This window comes from Gossypium arboreum, chromosome 13 (assembly GCF_025698485.1).
Source record: "Gossypium arboreum isolate Shixiya-1 chromosome 13, ASM2569848v2, whole genome shotgun sequence".
Classification (NCBI taxonomy): domain Eukaryota; kingdom Viridiplantae; phylum Streptophyta; class Magnoliopsida; order Malvales; family Malvaceae; genus Gossypium; species Gossypium arboreum.
The window spans coordinates 7,792,553-7,810,230 of NC_069082.1; the positions used below are offsets into that span (position 1 = coordinate 7,792,553).

Below are 17,678 nucleotides of genomic sequence, written 5' to 3' on the forward strand. Positions count from 1 at the left end.
AATTTCTGATTTCGCTCTCATGACACAACATAAATATTCTAATACTAATGTAATAAATTCTTCTCATTCTATTATGAGAAATAGAAAGAGCAAATATCATAGAAATTATAATGAAATTATTCAAAAAAATAAAAATAAAATGAGAGTTATAATAAGTTTTGAGTTGTGAACCTTTAAAAGAAAAAAGAAATATCTATTTTAAAATTTATCAAGTAAAGTTTCGAGTTTTAATTACGTGTAAGTTTATAGACAAGCTAAATAACATCAGAAAAATTAATTAAATTTAAATATTTTTAAATTTAATCGAGATTTAATGTAATTTACGGTTTGGTACAACGCGGTTTGGAAGATATAAAAAAATATATAAAATATATAAATTAGATGTACATACGTTTTTGTTTAGATTCTGAGTAACGGCATAGGCTTATGATTGTATTTTGGGCACTTCCTTGTTGAAAGACAATCTCTTTTTTCTTGTTTGCCACCTTTTAAACGTCTTTTCTCCTTTCTCTCTTTTATCTTCTCAATTCAGCTATGTCTGCCACCCCTGGAAGTTTCTTCTTATGCGAAAACCACCCATTTCCACCACCTTCTAACAACAATTCAGGCAGTGGTGGTGCCAATGGAAGCGAAGACAACAACCAACATGAAAAGCAACCTCTGCAAGACTCCACCAACAACAAGAGAGGGGGCGAATCGGATCATGAAATGCATATATGGACCGAAAGAGAGAGGAGGAAGAAGATGAGGAACATGTTCTCCAACCTCCATGCCTTGCTTCCTCATCTATCTCCTAAGGTAAAAAAAAATATCCATACCATCTCTTATCTCTTTAATCGCCATTAATTAACCTCCTGCTGCTATTCATTCATCACCACAACTTTTTTTCCCTTTTAATTACATGGATTAATAAGTTAAAAGAAAGGAAAAATAATGGTTTTGGTCTTTCCATTATGTTTGAATTTAAAATTTAGTCCTTTAGTGTAATTTAGTAATGGAAATTGGTAACACGGTTAATTATTCCAATTTCATAACATAGATTTTTAATTTTTTTTATGTTGACGTGATGAGTTTGAGGGTTTAAAAATCATATTAACATTTGATCATGTTAATATTTGAATTGATTAATTACATTATGAGCGTAAAAAGATTAAATTACTTCAAAATAAAGTTTAAAGACTAAATCTTAAATTAAAATATAATATAGAGAACTAAATAATCATTTAACCTAAAAGAAAACGGAAGTTTCAGTTATGGAAAGTGCTTGTGTGTACCCGGATAGGTTCTTTCATTTGTTTATAGTTTAATATGGTAATGTATTTATTGTAGCTGAGTTGTCATAATCTGTTTAATTTGCCAAATCCCAGTTTTTGTTGACCCTCCTTTTTGAAATTCCTTTTTTTGTACAAGTGAACAATTACATCGGAAAGAAAAGGAAAAGATTTGTAAGTACGGGATTAAGTCTTGAATTTTATGTTTATTAATTTGAAATTTACTTATGAATTATGACGTGATTGGTAACTAATTACAGGGAGAAATCAGAAAATATTTTAAAGGGTCGGAATTATATAGTAATTTTTATGACAGAAAAAATGCAATTCTACTATTTTAATAGGCTATATTTTTATAATCTTTAAAGGATTAAATCAAAATTTTATATTTTTAAGATATCAAAGTGTAATTTTACTTTTATTAATTTAAAATTTTAAATGGATCATATAAAAAAAATTCATTTTAGGGGTCGGGACCCTTGTCAGCACCCCTAATTTTGCCACCAACTAATTATATCTTTTAAGATTCAAATGGTACTATTCAAGGTTTGTTTCATTTAAATACACCACAGTTCAATCAAATTAATTAGTTGGTCGAACCGAATAAGTTAGCCGAATTGAGAACTAATTGATTCACGAATCTGAACAAAAGTGTTATACTTGTTTTTAAAAGAAAATTGGGTAAAGTGAAATACATAGAAAAAAAATTAAAGTAAGATAAAAGGAGGAAAAAACTAACTTAATAAATGATATTTATGTCATTGTGTTTATTATTATTTTTTACTTTTCCCTATTTACTTAATTTTCGGGAATTTTTAATTTTGGATTAGTGACCTAACTTTAATAGAAAAATCATGTGATGCCATGATTCTCGTTAATAACCTATAAATTAGATAAGCATCTGATGAAGAGTTTTAATGTTTTGACAGGCTGACAAATCGACCATAGTCGACGAAGCAGTGAAGCACATACAAACCCTAGAGAAAACCCTCCAAAAGCTGCAAAAACAGAAGCTAGACAGACTCCAAGAAGGACCCAATCCCATTGATTTGGGTCACCAGGATACAACCAGGGAAGCATTCATGGCGGATCAAGTATTATCTGGAAACGATGCTGCAGCCAAGGATTTAATAATAAAATCCAATTCTGTTATGGTCGCTCAACCCCGTTTGCAGTTTCAAACATGGACCTCCTCCAACGTGGTGTTGAACATCTGCGGCAAGGAAGCACAGATAAGCGTGTGTTCCCCCAAGAAACTAGGGTTGTTCACCACTGTTTGCTGCATCTTGGAGAAGCACCACTTGGAGGTCATATCTGCCCATGTTTCCTCCCAATCTAATCGTTCCATCTTCATGATTCAAGCTCATGTAAGTTATATATGGCTTTTTTTTTTTTTGTTCTTAATCTCTACATCAAGCTATTTGCTGCTTCATGTCTTTGATTTAGTTATTTCTTCTTTCTCTAGTTGCATGCATAGTTAGGGAAATATTCTAGAGAGACATGAAGTTATTGTCTTTTACACATTATTATGATATATTGGTGAGTTGAAAGTTGATGATCTCTCAATAAATTAGTATTGTCTCCAATGGAATTGTCTCTTGACTTTGCCAAGAGACTGAATGTATGAAAAAATAGTAGAATTCACAAAGTGAGAGTTTCTTATCGAATCTTGATAATCTTGATAATCTTGATAAAGTGAGAATCTCTTGACAAGTATTAGAGTTGGAATCTCAGTAGTAATTTTGGTGTATGGTTTCTAAGTATCACTTAACACTGTACAAAGCGAATGATATAGTTTAACACTTAGATGTTTGGGTGAAAGAATATGAAATAGACGACACCATCTATATATACATTTGTGTATGTGTGACTTACACCAAATTATCAATCTACAAAAATGAAGCAGGTGGGAAGTAGTGGAGCTTATAATCATCAGGTGTCAGAAGTGGACGAAATATTCAAACAAGCTGCAGCTGAGATCATGTTCTGCCTCACCTCTTGATTATATGCCCTCTTTTACATGCATTTATAGATAAATATCTCACAGTTTTTCTGTAAAAGCTCCCATATATGTATGTATGTATGTATATATATGAGTAAAAAGCTCTTTTTTTCTGCATATGATTGAAGGTAGCTTTGTTGATTCCCTCCATATATAGTCCATAGTGTGGAAGGCATATTATCCAGAAAATATACCCAGTTTTGCTTCACAATATGCTGAGTTGTTGTTATAGAAAATCAAAATATACTTTGATGCATGCGTGCCTTTAATGCATGATTGGTTTCTTGAATTATAATTTTTTTTAATTTTAGTATTTCAACTTTTTAAAATAGACACATAAAACTATAATTTTTTATATAATTAAGGTATTTTCTATATCCATTTTACATTTCATGAATTTTTATTTTTTTGGATATGTAATCCTCTTAATAATACCGTCTTCAAACTCGTATTTTCTTCTATATCTTTCAATAATGCTACAAGATTACCTATTTAGCCAGGTTAATTTTAAATGTGCAAACGCCATTAACTTAGAACTTAATATTGTAAGAACGGTTGAATCAGAAATAAAAAATTTCAGTTAACACATCAATAACTAGTTGGGTGTAATAGTAAGATACATTACATTCCTAAAGTAAGGATCCAAGTTCAAACTTTAAAGACGATATTGTTAGCAAAATAGTCGTAAACCTCAAACATGAACATAAAGAATATAATTAAAGAAAACAATAATAATCTATTAATTTGATGATTTGGGTTCTTTCAGATCAAGTTTTCTTATGGATCATAATATTGGGCTAAGAAATAAAAATATCAGTATCAATATCAGGCCTCTTTCGGCCTATATTCAAAAACCAATTTCATGAGCTTAGCTTGTAAGCGCCTACACGGATAAAATATGATTCTGATGTAGTAATATGAGAAATTTCAAACTATAAAGATCTAACATTAATACTTATAAGTAAAATCAACTCATCATGTTACAAGGTTATGTAATGCTAAATTTAAAGTTAGGATACAAATCCAAACTCAGTTACTAAAGTATACTTTTATTTCGATGTTAACATGTCTCAAGCTATGTTTAGAGATTAGGTCTCCAAACCAACCTTCCATGTTTCCTTAATTTTGCTTCGATATTAAAATGGCTCAAGACTTGGAGTAAGACAGAACTAATTTAGCTTCAAAGTTTACTTCTCACTTGTCTCGAGACTCAATGGTAAAATAACTCTAGAAACACATTTTCAAGTGTATAAATCATACCTAAACTTTACATCAAAATAAAACCATCAATTAAACTCCTAAACACAATTGAACAACATCAAATTATAACCATCAATGCAACATCATTTAACCATCTAATTCACGTAAACAAACTTATATAAACTAGCATAATTATCTACTAACTAAATATTAAAATTCAACTTATAAAACCTTATACGCCAATATACTAGATATACCAAAATGGCTGCTTAAGCAACATGTCCAAAACAACCCAAGTACATGTTATTCCAACTCAAACACATATATACGTATAAAAGAGTAGCAAAATGATTCCCAAGTTAAGTTGTTGAGAATGGATGCTTTTAGACTTTCAACCTACAAAAATCCTCATCCGAAACCTGCACACAAAAATAAATAAAACCGTGTGTTGAGTATTGAATACTCAGTGGTGCTAATATAATTCAAATACATTTCATTAAGAAATGGTATTCAATACTCAATATACAACATACCAATAAATACTACTTTAACCCATTACCTCGATGCGTAGTCATATTGATTATAACAATTAGTTGGTCTATGAAAGCAAATTGAAATTGAATAACAGAAGCACAAACTATAAAAGCTAAATGACGTCTAACTTTTCGTTTCCTTCGCCTTTGATGTTCCAATGTTGTCTTTAGTTATGTTTGATAATACAATTACGAAAACTTCATTAATTACATAATTCAACACAATTCAACGAAATCAAACATGAACGTGTTTAATTCAATTTAATCCTTCACTTCTCTAATATTCAAAACATTTACATTGCATAATTTATCTGATCGAATTTAAATCCAACTTAATAAATATAGTACGAGAAACTTTTTAATTCTATTAATTATTAATAAATCTACATTTTCACTTTTTACAAATAAGTCTTTGATAAAGCGTAATTTGTTAATAATTTAATCTTAATTTCAACTTAATTCACTATCACTAGCACCTTTTTTTATCATGTTCTCCCCTCATTCATTCTAACATCACATTTCTCAAATTTTCCAACAATGAAAATCTATATCTAAACTTACTCATATCCTTTATCACTTAACCAAAAATTCAACTAAAATTTTAAGAAAGAAACTCACCTAACCCTTAGCAAGGTACCACAATGGTGAAAATGAGAAGGAAAGGGTTTCTTTCTTCTCTTTCTTATTTTGGATAGTAAGAAGAGAATGGAAAATATGCTTCTCTCTCCCACTAGCTTTCAACATATACATTCTTAATTTAATTAACTTATTAACTTAATTAAATATTTAATATAAATCTAGTATTATTACATTATAAATATCTCATTCCATTAAAATTAGTTAATTTATCCTTTAATCCTTGACTTAATTTCTATCCCTTTTATTTTTAAATTAAAATTCATGAGCAATTGTACTTTTACAATTCAGTCCTTATATTATAATTACTAATTGATTCATTTTAATTTTGCTAAATAGTTTAAGCTATCACTATAGTAGATGATACTTAAATTTTCACTTCTACAACTAATCATTACGCTTTAATAATTTATTTTTAAAATCGAATTTTTTCGATACCACTAGAAATTGGATCGTTACAGATAGACTTTTGTGGCATTCTTTGAATGTTCCCAAACATTCGGTTATGACATGATTGCCAAGAAAACAGAAATTGAGAGGTGTTGGATTAAATGTTGATGAAGGAAGCATGCTATGTGGTGCTGCAAGAGAGAATCGAAACCATTTGCCTTTTTATTGTGTTTTTTCAAAGAAAGTTGGAGAGGAGGTTTTGAATTTATGTAATTTGCAAAGAAGGGTCATGATTTGGAACCAAGAATTGGCATGGGGCTATCAAAATAAGAATAACGGTTAAGTTTCGGAACTAATATGGACAAAAACAAGTTCAATGACCAAGATGACTAAATTTATCAAATTGAAGGACCAGATGATAATTTATCCCTAAACTTTATCAATCCATTTCAATGGTAGTTATCAACCAAAGGCATACTATCATTAAAAAAAGAAAAAGGAAATCTTCTCCTGAGAAGTAATTCCAGGTAAAAATGCAGCCCTCATGATTTGTCAACACATGGGAGTAAAGTTAAAAAAGGACATTAATGGTTGGACCCCCAAAAGAGTAGGAAACAGAGGAGGTGTGTTGGAAAACATGTGAGCACTTGTAGTAGTTAGCCATCACCACCAGGGACCAAAGAATATGAGCAGCCGTCACCACCACCACCACCACCATCATGTGATTCCATTCCCATGTGACCCCTCATCTTCTTTTTACAACCCACAATCCTTAGTTTTTTTCCCATTTGAAACAGAGTGGTGGGCCTCCCTCCCCCTGTTTCTATGCCATGATTCCTCTTGCGGACCTCTAAGCATGCACGCCACCAAAATACGTATCTATCTCTGGCACTCCACAGTCAATACCCAGTTTTGTGTTTTCATTTTTGATGTGCCCTCTCAAGCAGTATAATCTGTTAAACCCAAAGAGTAATGGGTTGCAAACTGGAGGCGAAAATGGCTATTGATTTTCAATATGATTTCAGGAAAAAGAGCAAAATGTTTCCAGGAAAACAGATGTATGATTCATTTGCTTTGCTTAACAAAAATTACAATCCTTGTTTATATACACCCATCTCTTAAAAAATGTTGTAGGTATTATCGGAATTTAAAAGGCTTATATTTTTCTGTTCCAAACTTTTCGGTGTGAGGCGAGAGGGATGGTCAAAAGGGTACGATTTCACTGCAAGCAAAATCATCCGAATTGCCGATGGAATCTTCGGGCCACGAATCCCGAAGCAACTTAAGAAGCATTTGGGCCTTCCTCTTCGCCCTCTCCGTACAATCACTTTGAACCAGCAATAGCAGCTGTGTCAGAACCCCCGCGCTCACCGCCTCCCTCTGGCTCCCTTCCGACTCCGAGCACAGCGCCATCAGTGCACCCGCCGCGTACTCCGTAGCCCTGTCCGAGATCTTCAGTATCGTTTTTACCAGCAGCGGGACAGTCAGCGCGTGCGCCGCGAACGCCAAACACCCGGAGGGGATCCGGCACAACAATTCTATCGTCGCCAGAGCTCGTTCGGCCTCGCACTTGTCCAAATCGGCCAACCGGTCGATCAACATCGCCGGCGCTCCGGCTTGGACGGCTTTGTGCCTCGTTTGCTTCACTAAGCACAAGGCGAAGAGAGCCCGAACGCCGATTCTCAGCGCGCGAGGATAAGAGTTGAGGTTCCTTAATATGTCCACGACGCCTTCGAAGATCTCATCCGCATTGCATATCTGAGCTCGAAGATCCGGCGATCTCGTGCCGGAGAGAACGTTTTCGATGAGTGAAGCCGAGTTAATTCGTACTTCGATTGAGGAATGGAACAACATACGCGACAGGTAGACCACTCTGTTGGGATCCGAACCAATCGACTCGCACTCGGATTCATTGAGTTGAAACATCACTAAAACCGCAAGCGCCTCCACGCTCAACTCCGACGAGCCTGTATCCGAAAACACGATATCTATCAGTACCTCACGTGCGTCATGTGAAGAAATAACGGACCGGTTCTTATCCGAGTCTCTTGCCAGTCCCTTGAGTCGACGCAGAGCCGAGAGACGAGGCTGAAACGGACTGGAAACCGCCGAAGCTTGAGTCAACAAAGCCCGAACCATAACCGGGTCGGCAGGTTGCTTAGGCGTGGGAATCCTCTGTATACCAAAAGCCTGGTTCGCTACACACCAATCTTGAATAAGACGGCGAAGGGTATGGTTAGGAATAAAAGTGAAATCAGAGAGGGGGGCACGAGTGACGGGACAAGTGGTGTTGCCGGTGGCGACCCAGGACTCAATGCTGGAACGGTCGTAGGTTTGGCCGGTGCAGACGGTGACAGGGTCACGCATGAGCTCGAGGGAGATGGGGCACCTGAAATGATAAGGAATTTGGAGACCAACCAAATCTAAAGGCTCAACAATAGTGGTGCCAGGCATATTCGTCTTCTTGGTTGTTCCAGATTATGGGGGGAGGGGGTGTCTGAAGATTCTCTGAGCGGTGGCTGCTGGTTTTGGTTTGATATGAGGAAAAAACGTAAAAATAAAAATTGGGGAAGCAGGGGAGAGACAAGAAGGCAATAACAGCTAAGGGCAGGGAATGGTGGGGACTTGTGAGAGGGGGTCGGGTCCTTTCGTCTCTTATCTTATCTTATCTGACTATGGGCCACACGTGTAGCCATTTATAAGTGTGGACTCTATAGGAGTAGTGCCAAGGGTTTTGGTCAAACCATTTTATGTACGACTTGTTTTCTCTTGGGTCCCACCTTTTTACATCACCAAATACTGCATTATTAATTATTCTGATTTATTTGTTTTAATAAATTATATATTTTAATTACATCTATTAATATTATTAATTAATTTAAATAACTTAATTTAATACATATATTTTTAGTTTTAAATGTTATTTTAAAAAATTAAAAATGTTTAAGATAAAAAAAGGTTAAAAGTTAGATCTAAAGTATCAAATCTCACCAATTAGTATGAGCTATACGTATAAGTACAAGTTGATATTGTTTGAAAAGGGTCGAAACACATAAATCTATACGCATCGAAATTTTAACCGAAACGAAATCTAAAGCACTTGGTGGGGATTAAGGATTGAAACAATACATATTGATTACCGACTACCATGATTTAACTCTTATTTAGGAGTTTGATTCAACTTAATTATGGAGTTATTAGAGGTTTAGTATAATTACCAAATACAAGTGGGTCTAAAACTTGATAATAATGTTTAATAGAAGAATACGAAATATTTAATTTAGGTTAGTTCTATAGATGAAATATTAGTTTAATAGTAAGTTGAGGTTTTGTGAACTTTGAGTTTTCATGTTCAAGTTTTATCTTATATAAGTTATATGGGAATTTTTTATCTAAATTTTATCTCGATTAAGTCCTACCATACATACGTGAATCTTATTCAAACATATTTCTATAATCAATTTGATCGATGCCAATCGAGTTAAGATTTAATCGACAATTTTGATTTTTTTTAAATCTACATCAATTGATTAACCGAAATCTTTTAATGGTATTTAATTATTTCAACTAACCAAGGTATATTAAATTAAAGTAATTAAATTAATTATAATAGAGAAATAAATTCAAAAATCGTAATTTTTTACTAATTCAAGTTATATCAAGTTTTGATTAGCCCATGTATATGATGAAATGATTAGATATTTTTAGCTTATAGATTTCTAGGTGCTGTGCTTGCTTTTATGTACATGCTTTGAAGACTAAATTATGTTAGGGCTAGCTTTACAGCTTGGCTGGTTGTCAAAATCTTGTGAATCAATTTTTTCATATATAATAACAAATAATTATCCAATTTATGTTTATTAAATTGATTTTTATCTTTAAATGATTAATCTTACTTTTATAATTTTGGATATCATATTAAATATTTGAAAAAATAAAATAAAATTAAAGTTCAAATTATTTTTTAGTTTCTATATTAGGTATAGTCTACGGATTTAGTGTTTATATTCTAATTCTATCATTTTTAGTCAATATATTTTTAAATTTTAAAATTTAAAATTTTAATTTTGACTCAAATAATAATTATTAGATTTTATCGTTTTAAACTATTATGTGACAAATATATTATCACATATGTTATGTACTGTTATGTAATGTAATGTTAATTTGCTATTCTCGCATAATACTCAAAAAAAAGTCACATTATTCGTGTTAGTAGGTTTAATGGCTACCATTTTGAGTCACGATTGAATTAAATTTTAAAAAAGATATAGACTAAAAATAATTAAATTAGAAAATAAAGATTAAATCCACGTATAATACAAATAAATGACATAATTTAAATTAATGAATTAAATTACTATCGATTAAATCAAAATTCAAAAAATATATATACATATTAAATTCTCAAAATTAAATGTATTTTTATAGATTGAATCTATTCAATGTGGGATTTTTCATGGTTATAAGTTGAAGTGTTTCACTTTCAAAGCTTTGACGCCTTAAAAAAGGTGACGAAAGAAAAGTTTTGGGAGAGCACCAATGGAAGTGAAACCTTTGATTTGAAGTAAAATAAAAAGGAAAAAAAAAGATTACTTTTATTTGGTTAGATTAAGACACTTGAACTAAACCAAATATTTTGTTTGACAGTTTTGGCTATAATTATTACCCTTTTGATAATAACATTTTTAGGGCTGCTTTTAAAAGATTAAAGCAAAAGAAGTAACTATTTCTTTCCATTGTAGTGTTTGGAGACACTTTCTTTGAATTTTATTGTGAACATCGATATCGGTATATCTGATGGCACAAATAACTCTATCGTAGAGTTACAAGAACAATTATCTTCCTTTACAATGGATTTTAATAAAGTTACGAGCATGGCAAGTTTGAGTGTGTTGACACTTTAAAAAATAAGAAGTCCTTTAACGTCACATGAAGTAACGGTTCAGAGGTTGAAGAGCTAATGCAAAAGAAACAAGTAACTACGTTGCTTTTATTGTTAGATTGCAATATATGCTTTTTAGTGTGACCATAACAACATTCGCAACTTTAGTTGCAGCCATTGATGGGGATGATGGTGATGCTCCCAATTTACATAAGACTTACCAAGTTTTGTTAGAGAAATGGAATATGGTTTTTGATGTGAAAAAAATCCTTCAATGAGCGAATCATTAATCTAAAAAAGGTCAATTTAAAGTTTGTCGAGGTTGTCAAATAAAGAGATTATGTGATTCTCATGTTGGGATTTAGTGTCCTAGTGTATTAATATCATTAAATGTACTTGTACTTTTTCAAACATATTAGTTTAATAAAATTTCATCGTTTACATGTAAATATTAGCTCCTACTTATCTGATGTTTAACTAATATTAAGTTGTATTATGTAGTTGGATCATAATGCTAGAAGACAACTTATAATAGTAGACAATCTAAATGGTTTGTAGTCTAATCAAAATTGAACAAGTCGATTAAAAGAATATTATGTCTTCTATTAAGTTCAATTAAGAAGATACATTGTAAAATAGATGTGATTATCTAAAAGATAGAGATACAGATATGATTGTCTAGATTAGCAGTATCTTGGGCAGGACCCTAGTAGAGATCAGTTTATGGATTTATTTGTTTATGACGTTCATAGTATGGCTTACTTTAATCTTGAGTAATTGACGGACTATATTTGCGTAACTCGTATATTTTAAAGTATTAAAAGCCTGAGTACAATTGGTGATAGAGTTGAAAGCTAGTACGTTGGGATATGACTTCTGCATGATATGATTTCACTTAAAAATGTTGGAACAAATCCAGTTTGAAAATGGTTTTCTTGCATAGCGAAAAATAAAAATTTTGAAAACCGAGCTGATTTGTGATATTTATAACAATAAACTCTTTGCCGAAATTTCACTTATGTTTTTAGCTAGATGGATCCTTATCGTTCCCGTCTTTCAACTGAGTGACCTTCTCTACTATTCCCGTACCATGAACTGCTTTGAGTGTGGGCTCGAATGGTACAAATTAGATACAGAACTAGAAATAGTGTTATTCCATAAAATAGAATTAATACTTAGAGAATAAATTCTCACTATTTTCGGGCAAAATAACAATATCTTTAAGTTGTATATCTAGCCCTACTGATGTCATCTATTTATAGGGAGATGAGGTAAAATCCTTGTTGAATTGTAGAAGTCTATTTCAATAGAAAATTGAACTCCTAGTCTAACTAGGAGGTGGAGTTTACCATCCCTCTCTTTAAACATGAAGGGCTTTTGGGTCTCTCACATATCGGGTTCAATTACAAGAACTTCCTAAACTTTTAATCCATTACTCTATAATTTCATCCAACCCGATTTTGTTTTTTTATTACCCAAGATCAACACATTAAATTAATTTCCTAATAAAATAATTTTCTCGACCCAATTATAATTTCATTAAAATCATGACGACTTTACCGTAAAAGAATATATGAGAAAATATATTTAATATTTCTACATTTAATTAATTCACTATGACAAAATGATTTATTTTTATTTTCGAACTTTATTTAATTCGAAAGTTATAAATTCATTTCCAGGTCATTTTTCATTTTCATGTTCATTTTCAATTTGGAGAAAACCACATTCATCTCCAAACGTTTCTCATTTCCTCATTTTTTTTACCATTTCTATCCATTTTTGTTCATTTGATTCAACATGCAATTCATTTCTGGTTTAAACGAGCTAAAGGAGGGACCAATTAAACATATGCAATTAGGGCTCAAATGATTTATAATTAAGTTTCAATTTTTTGCCTATTATTTATAAAGTTACTTAGTCACAAATCATTTCACTATAGTGTCGTAACTGAGCTCTTCTCAACGGCATACCATTATGGAAGCAACTTGGTCAATGCTCGTCCAATGACCTTGTCATAAGTGCGTTGCCCTAATAGGATATTCTTAATCCTTTTGGGATAAATTCGTTCTCCCAATATGATCTTATTTTATCTCATGTTAACCATTACATCTTCCTTCATGAAAAGTCAATTACTATCAAATAATAATCAAGTCATTCATCACAAAGACGAATGACTTGTGGCCATGTTTACTTTTCATCAACCATGTAATGTCAATGAGAAGATATCATTTACCCATCTCTTGGGCTATGAATTCCACTGTTGTGAATGACACTATATACTGCAGAAGTCTTATGCCCAACGAATCAACTTTCGGTTCCTTATCTATTTGAACTCAAGCTTTTATTTAAAGTATACGGGTTACATATACATAGTTCGTTATCCACTCAAGATTAAGATATGTTACACTTTGAACGTCACAAGTGAATAAATCCATAAATGGATACAATATCTATTCTTTTTGGGTCCAACCTGATGTATGTTAGTCCAGTCAGTCACATTTATATCTCAATCTTCTGGGAGTCATCTGCTTCGATGTTCAAGGCAAAACATTTCCCCAATTAGACTTGATAGATGGCATATTAGTTATCAATCGGTTTGCTCATTTCCAATTAGACTAATAACATGTTTAGGTTCGTCTACTAATATAATTTGTCTTTCTATATTACGATTCGATCATGTAATACTACTTACTATTAATTTAAACAATAAACAACCAGTTAGCCAATATTTGCTTCTATTTTACTTTGCATGCAAAAACCACATGAGGATATTATACAAAGTATATTAATGTAATCCATAAATTTTTTTATTAATCAATTTGTTTGAAAAAATTATAAATTTACAAACAAATATACTACATTCAAAGCACCAGATCCAACAAAAAATAGTGGAATCATAGCACAATAAAGGGTAAATAATAACCTTTTATCAACATTACATTATAGATGGAAAAGTAACATGGCCCTGGGTAATTTGTCCAAGATGGATTATTTAATTGCTATTTTTTAATATTGACTTTTTCATGAAGATATAATAGTTATCATGAGATAAAATAAGATCATATTGGGTAAACGTATTTAACCCAAAGAGATTAAGGATATCCTATGGAGATAACACATTTGACAAGGTTATTAAGCGAGCACTTGATAAGTATATTTCATAATTGTATATAATGGGGAACGCTTAGTCATGGTACTTTGGTGGAATGACTCCATGACTAAATAATTTTGTAATTAATAGATGAAGAGTCAGAACTTAATTACAAATTATTTAAACTCTAACTATATATGTCCAACCAATCCTTTTGCTAACTTGACACAACTCTGAATGGTTTGCAATTGAATAGATATGAATGAATGAAAACAACGAATTAGAGAGATCACATATATCACTATCCGCAGTGAATGTGTTTTCTCGCGAAATTATTCTTATTAAATTATTATGTAATTGTTTATAATTAAATAATTGAATTTCGAAGTGGAAATTAAATTAATTAGTCATTACAGTTTTAGTGCAAGCTAATTAAATTTATTTACTCATAAATTCTAGTATGGTAAAGTCGTCATAATTTTAATAGATTTAGAATTGCGTTGAGAAAATAATTTAATTAGAAGATTAATTAAGTTTATTTTAATTAATTAAATAAATATATTTTTGGGAATAGAAAAATAGTTACTGAGTTGGTAAAATTATATTAGTTGGTTTAAAACCCAGATAACATATATAATTAATACCCAATATTGAAGCAAGCCAAGAGGCCCATTTGAGTATTAAGGGGCAGCAATCCTAGTCCCCATAAGAGGTTGCCACCACCCCTATGTATCCCTGAATGGGAATACATGTGTTTTTCTATTAAAATAATATTATTTACTTACTAATCGTTCAATTAAGGCTCTTGTATTTTTCTCAATATATAAAGACCATTGGCGAGGTCAAAGACACCATTTTTAAGTATCAGTACTCCGTCAAAATCTAGTGTAATTTATTTCTCAAATAAAATCTATATTTTGAAAGAGTTCGTCTTTTCGGTTTCTAGCCACTGAGATAAATTAATATTCCACTGAATATTAATAAAGTTTTCATTCTATGTGATTGGTCTGTGAAATCAAATCCCATACTTTAAGTAGATCAGAGTCTGAGATTAGCATAGAAGATCGTTTCGGTCAGAAGCTAGGAAAATTTTAAACCACATAACTTAAAGCACAAATACTAATTTGGTTAGGGTTGTTTATAAATATTACAACTATTTGGTTTTAGAAAAAAAAATTCGCAGTACAGCAAAATCGATTCTTAAATATAATTTTCCACCATGTTGATCTTAAGAAGACTACTGTAAAGCTTAATGAGGATACCTAAAAGTCGGATGCCATAATTATTGATCCTAGGGCCAAATTGAAAGGTAAAGAGCAAGAAATTAGTGTTATTCAGAAAAATTTAGATGACACGCAATCCATCTTAAAGAAAATGGGCCCTCGAAGTAAAAAACCTTATGAAAGTTTGCTTGTTAGAAGAATGAGAACTGGACATAGATGTAACATCCCGAATTAGGGCCTAGTCAAAATAGTGGTTTCGAGACTACAAATTCAAAGATAGAAATAATTATTTTATGATTCTTATGAGGTTTATGTTATGAATGCATGCTTGTGTGAAAGTTTCATGAAGAAATTCTATGCATAAAATACCTAATTGCATTTTAGGGACCAAATTGAATAGAGTGAAAAACTTGCATTCTAGAAGCTTAAAGCATGAAGTTGCTTTATATTTTGAATTAGAGGGTCCCAATTAATAATTTGACCAATTTCTAAAATTTTGTGACTCAGTTTTGCATGTTGTGAATGTGTAAGTCTGGTAACCCTCGAACCCTGTCCCAGCATCGGATACAGGTAAGGGGTGTTACATTTAGTTGTATCAGAGCCATGATTTAGTTGATTCTCAGACTAACCTAGTGTATTTGAGCCTAACTATACATGCCATATATATATATATAAGTAATGATAGTGTGACGACTCCTGATAATATTAAAATGTGTTTTCATATAGCAAATGGATCCCGACAGAGCAGTGGCGGATGATGTAGAAAGTAACGCACCTACTCCAGCTGAAGGAGCGGTGCCATCTGAAAGTAGACCCAAAACTATCAGTAGAGGAAAAGGAGGAAGAGAGACATTTCTCCACATGATGAATGCATGGTATACGGCGTTCGTTTGAATGAACCCGAATGCTCAACCTCCCCCACCTCCCCCAAATCCACAACCCGCCCTTTGATGCCTCAACATATGGATTTCATGAGATTTACTAGAACACCTATTGATAGAATTCGGAAACAAGGTGCCGAAGAATTTAGGGCAAATGCCAATGATGACCCTGAAAGAGCTGAGTTCTGGTTAGAAAACTCGATACGGGTATTCAAAGAATTATCATGTACACCCGAGGAGGCTATGAGGAAACATTACCCAAACCTTTTTACCGGTATGATTTTCGGGGACGAAAACCCCTAAAGGGGAGGAAAGTTGTAACATCCCTAATTAGGATCTAATCAGAACAGTGCTTTTGAGACCACAAATTTGAAGATAGAAATAATTATTTTATGATTCTTATGAGGTTTTTGTTATGAATGCATGCTTGTGTGAAAGTTTCATGAAGAAATTTTATGCATAAAATGCCTAATTGCATTTTAGGGACCAAATTGAATAAAGTGTAAAACTTGCATTCTAGAAGCTTTAAGCATGAAATTGCTTTATATTATGAATTAGAGGGTCCCAATTAGAAATTTGACCAATTTTTAAAATTTTTTGACTCGATTTTGCATGTTGTGAATGTGTAAGTCCGGTAACGCCTCGAACTCTATCTCGGCGTCAGATACAGGTAAGGGGTGTTACAATAGAGGCCTAGGTTATATTGATAATGGTAAGGAACCCTTTACCCTTATTGTTTTTTTGTTAAAGTTAACAAATACCAACTTTAATACATGGAAAAAAAATTTTAAAAACATGCTTGTTTTTAATGTGGTGTAGTATGCCATACCAAATCAAAACTTTATAGTTTTTCAATAGTCTCAGATGAAATTGTCATGTACCTTTACACACTGCTACCAAAAGAAATAAAAAACCAGATTAAGTATGGCGGAAAAAGAAGAGGTCACCCCATGGGAATGCCAAAAGATTCGTATGCAATTATTGTGGTAAAGTTAGTCACATTAGACCTCATTATTTTAAGCTCCTCAATGATCTGGGATAAAAGCAAAATACTTATCTTGCATACAGTGTTCCCTCAAGATAAACAACAAGCTCACCTTACAAGAAAGTATGGTTGAGAAAAGTTCAACCTCGAGTTAATTATGAAGATTAACGAAAGATTGATGCTCGAATTGAACATGAATTTGCCTTTATAAATCTTTTTTTTTAAATAACAGTTATTCATAGATTTTATTTACTAGCAGTGAAAAATTATTCGATCAGTCATTACTTGACAGGGGCCTATTCTACGGCCATTTCTTACTGGCAATTGATGAGTACAATTTAGAAGCTTATTATGGAGCTTCCTGAGCTTTAGCCTATCATAGCATAAACGAATCTCCCACAATTGCTTTCAAATGCGACTTGGATTTTGGTTGCAAGCAATCTCAGAATAAGCTTTTAAAACATCAAAAACTTCATCTACAAACTTTTGTACTATCTCTGTTATTCCAGGTTGAAATCTAACAATTGTACTTAAGGCAAGCCTGAGATGTAAGGCAGAACGTAAAGGGATCGTCAGGG

The 17,678-nt window shown here is 32.3% G+C and overlaps 2 protein-coding genes across 3 annotated transcripts; one reads left to right on the forward strand and one right to left on the reverse strand.

Moving 5' to 3' along the window:
* The first annotated feature begins 361 nt into the window (after window positions 1–361).
* LOC108485376 (transcription factor bHLH95-like) lies at window positions 362–3,390 on the forward strand. Of its 2 annotated transcripts, none has more exons than XM_017789205.2 (3): window positions 362–798; window positions 2,201–2,638; window positions 3,175–3,390. In XM_017789205.2, exons 1-3 carry the CDS (start codon window positions 535–537, stop codon window positions 3,271–3,273), a joined length of 801 nt encoding a protein of 266 aa, XP_017644694.1. In that variant the 5' UTR covers window positions 362–534; the 3' UTR covers window positions 3,274–3,390. The 2 variants fall into 2 exon arrangements, with proteins under 2 accessions (XP_017644694.1, XP_017644695.1); XM_017789206.2 differs by having other exon boundaries at window positions 363–798; window positions 3,178–3,390.
* Window positions 3,391–7,073: 3,683 nt separating this feature from the next.
* LOC108485374 (U-box domain-containing protein 26-like) lies at window positions 7,074–8,831 on the reverse strand. Its single transcript, XM_017789200.2, has one exon. It carries the CDS (start codon window positions 8,484–8,486, stop codon window positions 7,236–7,238), a length of 1,251 nt encoding a protein of 416 aa, XP_017644689.1. The 5' UTR covers window positions 8,487–8,831; the 3' UTR covers window positions 7,074–7,235.
* Window positions 8,832–17,678: the final 8,847 nt, after the last annotated feature.

Bases quoted from the DNA above. Each gene is read 5' to 3' on its own strand.
- LOC108485376 (XM_017789205.2), top strand. From the start codon at position 535: ATGTCTGCCACCCCTGGAAGTTTCTTCTTATGCGAAAACCACCCATTT. The intron at 799-2,200 runs GTAAAAAAAAAT...ATGTTTTGACAG, and splicing joins TTCCTCATCTATCTCCTAAG to GCTGACAAATCGACCATAGT. The intron at 2,639-3,174 runs GTAAGTTATATA...ACAAAAATGAAG, and splicing joins TCTTCATGATTCAAGCTCAT to CAGGTGGGAAGTAGTGGAGC.
- LOC108485374 (XM_017789200.2), bottom strand. From the start codon at position 8,486: ATGCCTGGCACCACTATTGTTGAGCCTTTAGATTTGGTTGGTCTCCAA.